Below are 14,278 nucleotides of genomic sequence, written 5' to 3' on the forward strand. Positions count from 1 at the left end.
GTTCCAATTTTAACTTGTTCTTGACCTCTCCTCCCTCTCCTTCCCGGCAGCGCTGGCGCTCCGCGGCGCCCTCGCGCACGCACGTGTTGCTGAGGGCACCGGCTCCGCAGACGCGGCCGCGCGGCCCCGCGTTGCCACAGCAACTCTTCTGACTGGAAATATCTTGGCCATGATCTAGCCAACTCCAAAGCAAACAAATTAAAGGGAGATGCTGAGGATACCTACGGGAGCCAGAGCCCCGCTCCCATCCTGATCCATGGGAATGCAACACCCGCAGCCTTCGGGGAGGCCTGGAAAGTCCTACAGGAGGGACACGGGACGTGGTGACCCTTTGGATGGTGGTGCAGGGGTGGCCTGGAGACGGCCACCATAATGTGTGGATTCCTTGGTGAAACAGGGTAAAATCAGACCTCTTTCCTCAGGCTAGTGACCTGGTAGGTTATAAACAGACTGCTTGTGAAAAACACCCTGTTCGGGTCCCACCACCCTTGGTGAACACCTTCCTCGATCGCAGCATCTGGCCAGGGAGCTCCAGATTCTCATCTTCAGGCACATGTCCCCTTGAATCCAAGCTTGTCCCAAAACCCAAGTCCTACCTGCAGTGGGGTTTTCCACTCCAAACACTATAATCTCCAGAGCTCCAAGTGGCTTGGGGAGAGAAACACAGAGCCCCAGGTTTCCCTCACAGACTCCTTGCTGGGATTTGGGGGCAGCTTTGCTAACACCTTGGCCAGCACAGGTGGAACGTCTCCCACCACCAAAGGACTACTAAGGAAGGTTGAGTTTTCAAGGTCGTGGTGCAAGCTGGACTTTAAGTCCCTCTCTCAGCAGATGGAGACAAAGTGGGGACTGGCCTGGACAGAGTCAAACCCAGCACTGCTGTTTGCACTCCCGTGCCCTAAGAGTGAATTAGCTGGTTCTTTAAAAACTCTCAGCAGTCACATCGTGCCACTCCTTCCCTTTTGCCCTTGTCGATCGATGCCAAAGGCGGCCTCAGCTCCATTTCTAGTTTGGCTGCTATGAAAACCCACAAGAAATCCTGATCTGGTGAGTGCAATTCCTTTTAGGGCTGAAGAATGCCCTCAGGCTCTCCATACAGCTCTGACCGGCTTCTCAGGGTCCCCCAAATGTGCAGCAAACGGGCCAGAGCAGGGCAAGGCAAGCAAAAGAAAAGCAAAACCAAAAAAACCTGAGCCATCCAGTAAAATTGCTTTTATTTCTGTAATTTCATAAGTATAAAACAAATCAGCCCAATATTGTGTGAACAGAGTGGATCATAGTTATGTGACAGCAACGAGTCTTCTCGCATCTTCACAACACACCTGGCTATTTACAGTCAGACAAAGGACACAATTTAGGAAGCAGTAATTGAGTGGAAAAATATCTCTCATATAATAAAATAGGAAACCTTTTTTCTCTCAGTTCTACCCCTCAAATAATACCCTCCCCCCCAAGATACAATGATTTACCTTTTGCTACGAAGCACAAACTCAGAGGTTTCTAGATTCCGCTGTTGAGGCATCCTATATATACTTAAAAACTAAACAAAACAAATCCAAAGACTCCAGCACGCTCTCCGATTGAAGCCAGGACACTCACAGCACCTGCTCCAGCTCCACGGCTCCCCTCTTCCTCGCCCTTCGCGCTCAGCCGGAGCCCGCGGCCTCCGCACAGCTTGGCCATGAGCCTGCTCTACAGATGCCTCCATGGCTCCCGGTTCACATCGGGACATCCAGCCTCGCTAACACCCTGTCCTTTCCGAAAGCTGAACGGCACCGAAAGGGAAGGCTCCAAGGAGCACAACCTGCCCTGTGTCCTCCTTGTCCGCTCCGGTCCTGCGGAGCCTAAACCCAGCAGTGCCCCGTGGAGGCTGCTGCTGGATCTCCCATGGAGCGCAGCTCTTTCCTTCCTGCAAAACCAGCTCTACCGAAGCGTGAGGCACTCCGTGCCCGCCTGGATACGCACCGAGAAGCGGGGATGCCACATGGTAGGGCGCTCTCCTCCTGCCAGGCCACGCACAGCCAGGGAAGGGTCACTGGAAGGGGGCAAAAGCCCATGTGGAGGGAGCGGGGATACCCGGGAACAGCCTGGCACGGGTGGCGAGCCGGCACCCTTGGGAACTTGTGGCCTTGCCAGCAGGACCACGGACAGCAGCCAGTGCCACCAGTTGGGCAACTGGGGCACGCAGGAGCCCCCCACCCGCAGGGCAGAGGGCAGGAGGCATCACTTCCAATTGCTCAGCTGGGATCTCCAGCTTCCTTCATGAGAGGTGATGGCCACTCCAGAACAAACAAAAGGAACAAAATCCCAACAAAAGTTCCGAGCAGATTTGGGCAACTCCTGTGCGTGAGGTTTCAGGAGAACCACAAAACAACGTGATACCCTGGTCACTGCACCGCCTGGAACAAGTGTCACCACTGGGAACAGCCACTAGGCTGAACTGCAGGCACATTCATTTGAGTGCTTGTAGAACAAGACTCTGACTGAAAAGCAGCACCACTGAGCTGGTGTACAAAAGAGGGACCAAAAACTGCTTCTAAATGGTCCAATTGCTCCTCCTGCTACTTCTGCTGCACACTCATAGCACACACTCTAGTTTAACCTCCCACCCTTCATTTCTCATGGGGCTTCCAGATGTATTTCTGCTACAAGAATGAAGGTCCTCAAGCCCTCCAACAAAGTCCATGCATCCAACTTCTGACTTCTCTAAAATCTAAAGGTACCACCCAACCTTAGTGGAGCAGAGTCGAGGAAACACATGAAAAACACCAGAGCAGTGTCAAAGTCTCCAAGGCACAAATGAAAAACACTCACAGATTCAACATCAAGACCTCGAACCCTATTTGGAGCAGCAAAGAAATTACCGGATAGAAATAAAATGTAAGATGCAGTACTTCTCAGTTCCTCTCTTTCCTCTCAGTTCCTTCAAGTAACAGCTGCCTTATTACATTTCTAACGTACCTCCTGATAGGATTCTGTGCCTCAGATGGAAGAGCTCATTCCACAACTGGCCGCAATGATACAACATCCTGAAAGAGCACAGGGGAGTTCTCAAAGCTGTTGCCCAACGCTCACAGTTGGTGCTTGCTCAAGGGACGAGCGACCTTGGCCTCCTACCTTTAATTTACCAGCGCAACCCAACGTGGTGACTGGCCCCTGTGAAGGGGATTTAAAGTGCTCACTGAGAAGCCCGTGCTGCCCCCTCGGCGCTTCCTCCGCGACGCATTGGGCACAGCTGCTTCCCTTGGCCTAGGAAGATCTGCAGAACGGCCCGCCGATGGTAAAAGCATTGCTGGAAAGACACTGAGGTTTTTTTTTGAAGGACTCTGCCTACGCCAGGTAGCAGAACAAAAATAAAGAGATCCTTAAGCTCTGTTATCACAAAGATTCTAGCAGCTTTCCCCCTAGGCTGCCTTTTGTAACAGGCTTTTGGGTGAAACAGCTACCCCAGTGTCCACCTCCAGTCTATTGCACACAACCAAACACTTCGGTGGATGTGAGACCTGACCCAAAACCGACCGTCTCGCATCTTTTACCTCCGTGTCTGCAGAAGAACACGCTCGAGCACGTGCAAGGGCCCAGCCCGCTGCAGGTGACATACACGTAATAAATACCTGCTCTGTGATGTATCCTGACCCTTCGCCAAAGCATAACAGAAAAAACAACTAAGCCTAAGGATATTTTTCTATTTTATTAAAATATTTCATCTATGAGCCTCTGTACTTAAAAAGCAGAGTGAAATCTATCTTTCTCAACCAACGAAGGGACTAGCAACTAAAGAACAGAGGGGGGAAAAAAAAGGATGTGTCCCTACCCTTAAGAAACACAGATGTGTAAAAAATGGTCCCTCTTAGCAAGAGAGATGCCTCTTCCAGGTATCCTTAGTGCAGGGTTCATGGACTTGTCATCAATTTTTTAAAGTGACCTGGAGACTCACAATAAAAAGGCAAATACAAATCTGCTGCTGCTGGAAAGCACAGGCCTTTGGCTGAGACGTGGCTCTGATCTCTGGCCCTCGGTGGCTTGGTATCGGTAACTCCCAACTGTACCAAAGGATTGCAAGAACAGGGCCGAACAGAGCAGTGTGGCAGCTCTGCTAACAGCAAAATAACAAACGTATCTCTCTTTAAAAAGCTTTTCTGACAGAGGGTTCAGGATGTTTGGTACAACCACCCCTATCTCTCTGGTGTCAAATGAGACTAGGAAAAAATACCAGCAGGAATTTAATAGTAACGTAAAAAGTCATGATTTCTATGTGCCTGAAAAATATATGTGTTTTTTTAAATCTCCTTGTGTTACAGAACTGTCATCACTATTCGTTACACATTATAGAGACTTTCACATAAGGAAACTGCACATGTATCTGGATAACATTAACAATCATGCAGCAGACGTTCAGCTGAGGGGAAGCGGCACCATCCTGATGGTGCCACTTGGCACAGAGGGACCAAACGAGGGACCGACCACGGCAATGGTGCCCAGGGAGAGGCCACAAGGCAGCCGAAATGCCCAGTCGGACTCCACGGCACGGAGCAACATGGAACGGTGCTGGGATTCCCTGAAGCAGGTCCAGCCACCATCGGTGGTTCCTGGATTTTCAGCCTCCAGGACACATTGAAGCAAACTGTTCTGAAATCACTGGGTTGATACTGAATCCAGCTGAGGGAGGTTGGATTCAGCCCTGGATTAAATTCCTACTAGTTATTTTCCTGCACAGAGAGCTGGAGACGATCTGTACTAAAAAAAAAAGGCAAAATCCACCCTTTGGGGGAAGGGCAACCACATATACTTTTGGTACGGGACTCACTGAAGCCTTATGTTGAAGGCTGAAGCAGTACCTGGGTCATGCCCTGGTCTTCTGCTCCAGGGCAAGTTTCATCCATGGTGAAAACAGCCTTTAAAGAGGAAATAACCATTCCATCAGATCACCAATTAAATCAATCAGACATAAAACTGTTTGAAAAATAAAACTTCTTCAAGACAAAGTATAATATTTAAAAAAAAGATCAGCAACAACCTTCCTGTAACCACAGAATATCTATAAAGACTTTTTTCTTTTAAAGAGCTCCATATTAAAATTCCTTGAATACATTATATATTAAATACAGTTACAACATTCCATGCAAGGTTTTCTGTACATTAAATCAGCTCAGTAGTATAACAATTCTGTACATTCCCATTGGTCTGGGGGCTCTACTCATCTTTTTCAATGCTGGTGATGGAGAAAAGAAAGGAAGGATGATTTTTGGCACATACTATACAGAAGATTAGCACTAGGAGTTTTTATGAGGCAAAAGTGAAATAAAAAAACAAATAGGAAAGGATCAAAATGCTACCCAAACAGCCTGGCTTAGTGCCATTGGGTACTCCAGGCTGGAATTTATAAGAAAGGAAAGGCATGATGTCCAGCTAGCTGAGTATTACTGGGATGGGATCATGGGGAAAAGGGAGGAAAAGAGGAGGGAGCATTTGAAGAGCTGGGAAAGAAATCACTTAGAAACATATTCTCAGCTGATGCTACCCGAGGGAGAAAGGTCAACATACCGGATCCCCAAATCCATTCCTGATCCACACACATCCACACACACACACTTGCAGACTGCCTCATTTCTGCTGCAGAAACATCCCAAGAATTTGAAATACAGCTGGTGTCTCGTAAAAAGGAATTCCATGAAAGACAGAGGAGTGTATTACATACAAGCATACATTCATTCCCATCCTGACAGCAAACCGCTGATGTCAAGGATGTCTTGTGCAAGACAGTGTTGTCCTCCCAGAGAACACAAACTAATGGACAGATGCTAGACCAAAGACCAAAGGCTTAAGCTCTGTCCATAACTCCTGCCAGGGAAATATTGAAAAACTCAACTTAGTAAAGGGAGCGTGACTAGAAACAAGCAGTAGGTGTGAGGAATCCAAAGTTGTTCATTCCCAGGTTGTGTTTAAATGGTTGGCTTTACAAAGAAAATGGCTACAGCTTAAATAGTGCAGGAGATCTAATAAGATGGTCTGTGGAGGAGAAAAGACTAAGTCACGCTTGGTATCTAGGGAGCCTCAGAAGGTGCAAGGTTTTCCCCAAGAAGGAGGAAGAAAAACATGATAAACAGGGAGATTTTCAGCAGCCATCACACACATGTATGCACACGCAATCGCTACCTATAAATACACACCCACAAGATCTACCACACTGGGAGATGCCCAGAATTTGGGCACTAAGCCTTGATACCACCTACAGAGGTGCTGCCGAAGCGCCCAGGCAACACAGCTACCCTAGCACTGCACCTGCACGCGATGCCCCTGCGGACACCAGCGCAGCTCAGAGGCCGCGATCTGCTCCTGCCACGTGTCCCTCCTTGTTTCCTCCCTGGCATGGATCCTAGCCCTTCCTAGCTGAGAGCTGTCCTGGTGTCATCTTGCCCAGCTCAGGAGAGCATCCTCCCATCCACTTTTCACAGTCTTGCTTTAAAAACCAGGCTCCCCTGTTGATCACCTGTGAAGGACGTCTTGTCTCAGCTCATCTGTCAGGGTGAAAATTTTAAAAAGGGGTTATAATGATTCAGTTACATATAGGTCCATTCCCAAACCATACTTCAGCTGTCCAGTAATTGCACTGTTATGTACAGGAAGAAGAAAGCTACGAAACAAAACAAAATAAGTATTTCTCTTTTCGACAATTCACCCGCATTTGTCGGATAGTCGGACACATGCATGTCCTGCTGGCTTCTAGTGATGGTCAACATGCAAGGCTTCAGTCCGAGTTACAAGTTAGGCTTCCTTTATTTAGGAGAGTTTCCTTTGTGTCATTCATTTCTTGTCCTCTTCTCCTGAAACAAAAAAAAAAGAGAAGTATTGGTTAGTGCTCAAAGAAACTAGTTAGAGCAAGAGGCACAACAGAGCTAGACAACCATGGAAAGGGAAGGCAAATAGGCAGGGATCATTCATTGCTGCTGACAGGAGTCATGGGCAAAGAAAGGACAAGGACCATCCCCAAACCGCCAACAGATGAGAAGGTGGATGCCTCCAAGCAAGGAGCATGAAGCTCTGCTTCTGCTCTCAACATGGCTCGTACACTGCTGGTGGAGCTGTTTGACCCTGTGCCTGAATGGAATGCAGCCCTGAGCTCCTCAAGCCTCACAGAGCCTTCGGAGTTACCAATCTCCACTTGTTAGGGAGCTGTGCCCACAACAGCTGGTCTGTGCGAACAGTTGTCGACTCCATGTGTCCAGGGACCTCTGTGGTACACAGCTTGGGCACGGGCCAGGAAATGCACGTGTGCTCTGGCAAAACGAGGAGCATCTGTAGATCCCAGCTCCTGACCAAGGAGCGGAATCCCACTTGCCCCAACATGAGCCATCACCACAACCCTTGCTGCGGATGTCCAAGCAGAGAAGTCCCCAAGCTACTCTGAAGGACCACCACAAGGGAAGAAATGTAGAAGGTTTTTCACCCGAAGAAGGCCAGTAAAAATGTCATGACTCAGAAATAACTGAGGAATACAGCTCCTAAGAAACAGAACATCTTGTAAGAAAACAAGGCGTTGCTTGGGCATCTCTGGCAGCTGAGGAGTCCCCAGCAAAGCAACCAAGCAACAAAAGTCAGTTCCCTGGCTGGCCACTGCAGTTCCACAATCTACCGTATCTTGTGGTTGTGCAACCAGCTCCACGGGCAGGCACTGAGGGTGACACAGGGACAGGAAGGGGCACTGCTGTAGAACCAGCACCAATCGTTTAACCACAGCCTCAGGCTCCTCAGCCTCTCCAGATACTTTTGCAAATATTACTGTGAGCAAAACCACCCGAGTGCACAAGTTCTGAAAAGGCTTCAGCCGCGGTGCCAGCTCCCAGGAGGAGAGGGAAAGGGAAACGTGCTCACATCCCTCGGGATTGGCACAGTGGTGGCACTGAGCACTGTGCTCCCAGCCAGCCACAGCTTGGCTGTTCCCGCAGCCTGGTCCTGCGGCAGGTTTTCCTCTCGTTTCCCTCTGCTCTCCTGTTTCTTGCACAGCATGTACGGGGGAAAGGAAAGGGAAAGAAGGAAGGGAAAGTTAAACGAAAAAGGGAAAAAAGAGGGGAAGGAGAAAGAGAAAAGGGAAAAAAAGAGAAAAGGAAAGAAAAAAGAGAAGAAATAAGCCAGCGGAGCTGTAAGGTGCCATCTGGAGACCTGCACACGCCCAGGTCCCCCTCCCGGAGCGGGGACCACCGCTTTGTCCACACGGAGACCGCGCTGCTACAGCCACCTGCGTGGGCCGAGGACGGCTGGAAACCCGAGGTGCTGCAGCAGCACTGACACATGGGGCAGGTCTGCTTCAACACAGTGAAACGAGAGGGACGAGGAGGAGGTGCGGGGCAGAGGTGGCCACAGGGGCAGCAAGACAGCCTGGGGAAGCGGCTGCTGGCACACAGAGGGGACGAGCACTGACGTCAATCATAGTGACTTGTCTGAGATTTTTACCTTCCCGAAACCACTGGGAAAATAAGTTTTCTCCTTGCTTTTGGCACAGACCCCTGCAGACCTTCTTCCTGCATTCCACATGGCTGAGAGAGCGCAAATATACTTACTTAGATACACAGGGGATGGCAAATATTAAGAATTTCAGCTCAAGAAGTCCCTGAGGGTGGTCAGCAGCAGAAGCAAAACCCTCCTGAGCCTCCAGAACTTTGGAAAGACCTTGGAGAAAACCTCTGAGGTCCTTCCCCAAACACTCCCGGGTCAGACCATGCCAATGCCACTCAACCAGGCGCTCTCCTCCACACGCTCAACCACGCGCTCGCTTCGAGAACGCGGAAACCTCAGAGGGGCCCGAGACGGGTGCAGACGGTGATAAACGCGCAGTGGATGTCAGATGTGTGCAGAGGCACATAAAATACTGAGACTGGAGTAGAATCTCTAGAACCTCCACTTTGTTCCGTTTCAAGGGGAAACGAGAAAGAAAATCAACGGAAATGCAACTTATCTAGACCCGATCAAAGGAGAAGCTTTGTTATGTGAAAATAGAGTCAGCAGAACTCACAACTAGTAATCCGCACCACGCCTTAAGGATGAAGATTTGGCCTGAAGAAACAGCTAATGCTAAAGTGACAGAAATGCACCGAGTTTTTGGATGTGCTGAAGCCCTGGGCGACCTGCAGGGAACAGAGCAGGCAGCTGGGAACTCTGGGCCCTCCACTTGGACCTGTGCAGTGTCCCATGTCGGCAACCACCACCTAAGCATAGTCTCTTGCAGAGACTATGTTATGGCCTGGCTCCTTGTGCCTTCTGCCACATAAACAGCAGTTTCATGGGATTTTGAGACCTTCTTGCGAAGCAAGATGTGGGAAGCCACTGCTAGGAAGAGGATCCCTCATACTAGGGCACTTGTGAGGTGAAAGGATCAAGATTTTAATTTTATGTCTCTTCCCAAGTTGGCATTCAAGTGATGAACACTTAGGCACACTGATTTCTTTTAAGCAATTTTGGAAAGCCAGGCCTAGAGGCCAGGTTTTATCTTAATGGCCTATAATCCTTTTCATCTTCATGACCTTTGCAGTGCTATATTACCCATGCTGAGAGAAGAGCACACTCTGCCAGGCAATTTCCTTATAAATCTGACAGACACAGAAACTGAGGATCCTGCTTGGCAGTGAGTCCTGCAGCTACCAAGAAATCACAGAAAAAAACAGAAAGAATGGAACTTTGAGAGCCTCTACGCCACCAGCATCATAACCAGCTCCACCTGTGCGGCTCCTCATCAGCCCTGCTTCACAACCACCACCACCTCCCACACTTCCCTATGGAGGAAGACAATAAATCAGGGCCAAGAGGCACCCCCGGCACAGATATATTATCAGATACTTTTCAAAGGCACATTCACCCAGACTCGATCCAAGCAAGGCCCCACCACACATGACAAACTTTGGCAGCAGCACAAGGACATGGTACTCAAGGATGATGCACATAAGAAAGCCAACCCTGTTTGCTCTGGAGTCCTGCAGGTTTTCAAACGGTGCTCCCCACTCCACGTGTTTCCTACTGTCCTCAGAATTCCTGGCAAAAAAATCACAGTGTTTTTTGTTTTGTTTTTTTTTTAAGTAAATCTGCTCCAAGGTATTAGGAAGATGCAAGATTTTAATTTTTTAATTATGTCTTTCAAATGGGATGATTTAAGCATGATTTTTCCCTGTAGCTGTGATTAAAGAGCTGCATTGGAAACTCTTGGTGAATGAGAAACAGAGTGACCAGTTAGCATGACCAGCACCAGCATGACCAGCACCGTGACCGTGTGGATGGATGTGGCTCCGGGAAACAGGCACAACCCAAAAGCAGGAAATACTGTGAGTGGTATCATCAGATGTGAAAGGTGGCACGTGTTCCAGAAACCCCACTCTGCTTGGAGACGTAGGTACAGAGCAGAAGAAAAGTCCTTCTTCAAGAAACAGCTAGTTTTTAGAGAAATTAGCAAAGTGTGGGAGAAAGACAGGGTCATCCCCGCACCAGAGACAGTGAAGGCAAGACCAGGGGCTTCTGAGTGAGCAGGTTGTGCGGGGAGCTGAGGCCAGGGCAAGCCCCCAGCCCCATCCTGCTGTTCAGGAACATTCACACCATTTGCCTGGGTGCTTTGTGGTGGGGAAACACGAAGGAGAGGTTTGCTGGGACGCTGGGGCCCATGAGGAAAAAAAGCAAGACCTGTGAACTGCAAGGTTTAACTCAGCACAGAGATATCGCCCACAGCAACATCTTTTGCAAGAAATGCAAGAAAAGATGATATAATATTTTTCAGCAGGCTGTCTAAACACTCACTGTGATTTACGGCACAGAGCCCCATGGGGCACAGGAGCCCTGGCCCTGCTATAAACAGCCCTGGCCTCGTCTTGAGCTGCCTTCCTACCTCCGTCTGCCACCAGCCCGAGTCCTAATAGGGCCAGCCAATGGCAACACCTGCCAGAAACAGTTTTTAAGTTGTTTGCATGGTTTGGTCTTAAAATAGCCATGGCAAACTTGGCAGAAGGATGGCCACAGAGAGGTGGAAGATCCAGGAAAGCAGGAGGGGAGGATTCCTGTTAGCAACCAGCGTTTGCTTTGTTTTGCTTTAAATTTGGTTCCCAGAGATTCAAGAGGAGCTGGATAAACACACGTGGCAGATTTATCTGTTGTTCCAGCCTCTAGGGAATATTTCAAGCAGATTTTAATATCAACAGCGATGCCTGATGGGGCGGCCGGGAAGGAAGGGAGTACTGGGAGAAGACTGACTTTCACAGCATGCTGTGCTGGAGAAAGCAGACAATCATGCAGGGGGCAAACTTGGGCAGAAGGTGAACAAGGGGCCTCAAAGGCATCAAGCAAAGGCATCAACCCCAAGCAAAGCACCATGGAGCAAACACAGCATCAGGCAGCAGCCGTTGCCTTGCAGACCATGCTCACCGTCCAAGTGGTTGCGGGAAAGGTACTTGAGTCCTTCATCGAGCAGGATAACAGGCAGGGAAATTTTCAGTACAACCACCCACTGTGGCCAGCTCAGGGGGGTTACTTGGAAGATGAGCTGCAAGGCAGAAAGGATTTGACATGTTAATAGGGATGGAGAGAGGAGTTTTTGTTTTAAAGATCAGGTTAACTCCTGCTGTGTCACCACAGATGGTGGCAAAGATCAGTCTGGGTACAAGGATGGGGTCCAGAAAGATCAAGGAGTAGGATTTCTTTGAGTTCTGTCAAGATCAAAAGGTGGCTCCTGGCCAGGAGGAGTCAAAAGTGATGCCCCTCAGCTCTCCTGAGCAGATGGATAAAGTGAAGTCTGGAGCAGGGCTTTGACCATGTGCACAGAGGAACTAAGGAGCAGGACAGGACACACATGCCCATAGACACAGTGACCACCTCATCTCACTCATCCCGAAGCATCACCAGAGGAACCCCAGCACTGGACTGCAGAGGGAGGTGATGCCTCCAGAAAGGACTGAGCCTCTTTCTGGAGGCTTCTGTACCTCTTTGTGCTGCCCAGGAAGAGCTACCTCAAGTAAGTGTCTCACTGGGGCAGGATCAATCACGGCCCCCATGTCTCATGTCCTGGTCCTCTAGCACTTGCCAGGAAAAGTCATCCCGACAGCTTCCAGACACAAAGGTGCCAGGGGAGATGCTCATCCAGGGAAGGATCCTACCATGAGCTGTGCAGGGAGAGAGCACAGAACACTTACAGGCATGGGCTTGACGTAGAGGATGAGGAAGTGCAGGGCCATGGACATGACAATTGCCCCCAGCAGCCAGATGTTGAGCCACGGGGGCATCCGTAGCAGCGACTGGTTCTCAGACACGCTGTGAAAACAAAGGGACAGATGTTAGCCCAAATATCCTCTCTTTTCCACAAATGTGTCCAAGCTAGAAGGTTTCTACCTCTCTCCAGGATGCAAGGCTATGCAGTATAGACCCTCTTATACATTTCAAAGCTTCAGGCTTTGCCACAGTTCAGATTTAAACACCCATGTCAATATAGCCATCCACACACAGATCAGGACTGGATGTTAACATGGCAAAACTCTAGAAAAGGATGCAGATCTATTTATTCCTGTGCTGTTGCCTCATAACCACTAACAGCGACACATTGACTCAGAGAAATTCATGGTAAGCCAATGGTCCCCTGTGAGGTGACTCACAATGGCTCTGTTGAATCAAACCAAAGATCCTCCTCAGCCTTTCTCCATGTTCTGATACTGCCCACTCTGAAATACTCAAAGAATCCCCATGTGGAAGAGGTGAGGTAGAGAGCACACAGGACTATCCTGCAGCAGCCATACCTGTTCAGAGCGTTGCACATTTCGATTGTCACCAGCACAGACAGAGCCATAGTGGTTGGGTATCGAGACTCGAAGATTTCACAGTCAACTCCTTCAAAGATTGGGTTGTCCTCTGTGCACCTCATGAAGTTCCTCTGTCAGCACAGGAAACTTGTAAATACTTTGCAGAATAACTACCATGTAGAGAAGGCAGGAAAGAGGTAGAAGAGGTAGACTGCTTTGTGGGGAAACGTGGTAAACCATCCTTGTTAGAGTGGCCATCAATAGCCTATGGTTCAGAGCAACTGATAAAACAGTATGAAGCAATCCACCATTTGTTTTGATTATGGCTTTGCACAGTTATGTCTGGATAGTTGCTAGGAGATTTTTATGTGCAGTTAGTTGTGTGAATGAACATGCATCTTCATCAGCAATAGATCCTCCACTGCACAAGCCATTAGCAACAGAGCTGTGGTCAACCACATCGAATGAGGAGACAAGGCAGGATGACATGAATCTGAAGATGAATCCTTGATGAAAGAGCTAACAAGGTTGCAGCCAAGCCTAGACCTTATCTCCTTTCAGGGATCTTAAGCTCTAGCCAGAGTTCTGTAGCCTGGAGGCTGCAATCTCCTCCTGCTAACCCCTGAGCTTTGCTTTTCAGCAAGGGCATGATGGCACTCTGCTTCCTATTGAGCCATTCAGACCCTACAACCCTATGGTAGTGCAGTAATTGGTTCATTTTAACCTGGCATCAGATATAGGAGCTACTTCTAGCTTTTTTGGATAAAGTTCCCCTGTCTCCACTGGTTGCTGACTGAAACAAAGGAACATGGATCTCCGGGAGAACATCTGCTACGTTTTAAATTCGACTTTTCCATCAGGAATTGGGAATGTTATAATAAGAATAAAAAGAAAGGAGATGGAGGCAAGGGCTCCAGGACCTGAATCCAAGTCATTATGTGCTCGATATATCACTACTTTCCCAACTTACCAGTTGATAAAAGGAGACTTGTGGTCCTTCAGCATCATACAAGAACCACCAGGTTGCTGCCCCCACCGTCGCCAGGCCAACATACACTGCAGCCAAAGAGAGAGAAACTCTTACCACAAGCACTGTGGTTGCCACACTGTGAAAGTGTGAGGACCCACAGCCTGTCCCTATGATGGGATAGATACATCCAGCCCTTCTGGATGATGCAGCATGGGGCAGGACAGCCAGCAGGCCCCAGGAGGGGCATGAAGCTCATAGGCAGCAGGACATACAGCACACACAAGGACTCTCACCTCCGATGGCCAGATAGCGGAAGAAGAGCCAGCCGCTGATGAGAGGCTCCTTGGGGTTGCGGGGCAGCTTGTCCATGATGTCGAGGTCAGGAGGGTTGAAGCCCAGCGCGGTGGCCGGCAGCCCATCCGTCACCAGGTTGACCCACAGCAGCTGCACTGGGATGAGGGCCTCGGGCAAGCCCAGGATCGCTGTCAGGAAGATACTGCAGACCAAAGACCCAGAGAGTCCTAAATTAGATTCTGTCCATGTTTTA

General features: G+C 49.2%; 1 protein-coding gene across 2 annotated transcripts in view; it reads right to left on the reverse strand.

Annotated features, from left to right (window-relative positions):
- Window positions 1–1,688: 1,688 nt before the first annotated feature.
- ATP2A3 (ATPase sarcoplasmic/endoplasmic reticulum Ca2+ transporting 3) overlaps window positions 1,689–14,278 on the reverse strand; it is a 45,004-nt gene continuing 32,414 nt past the window's right edge. The window contains exons 16-22 of one of the 2 annotated variants that reach the window (XM_026050165.1): window positions 14,025–14,227; window positions 13,732–13,817; window positions 12,759–12,892; window positions 12,162–12,279; window positions 11,398–11,515; window positions 9,948–10,023; window positions 1,689–6,824 (exon numbers count right to left, since the gene is read on the reverse strand). In XM_026050165.1, the coding sequence (XP_025905950.1) occupies window positions 6,749–6,824; window positions 9,948–10,023; window positions 11,398–11,515; window positions 12,162–12,279; window positions 12,759–12,892; window positions 13,732–13,817; window positions 14,025–14,227 (811 nt within the window). In that variant the 3' untranslated portion in view covers window positions 1,689–6,748. The remainder of the gene's footprint in view (window positions 6,825–9,947; window positions 10,024–11,397; window positions 11,516–12,161; window positions 12,280–12,758; window positions 12,893–13,731; window positions 13,818–14,024; window positions 14,228–14,278) is intronic. The other variant, XM_026050166.1, reaches the window with a different exon arrangement.

Source organism: Nothoprocta perdicaria, unplaced genomic scaffold, assembly GCF_003342845.1.
Source record: "Nothoprocta perdicaria isolate Ctin4 unplaced genomic scaffold, notPer1 scaffold_66, whole genome shotgun sequence".
Classification (NCBI taxonomy): Eukaryota; Metazoa; Chordata; class Aves; order Tinamiformes; family Tinamidae; genus Nothoprocta; species Nothoprocta perdicaria.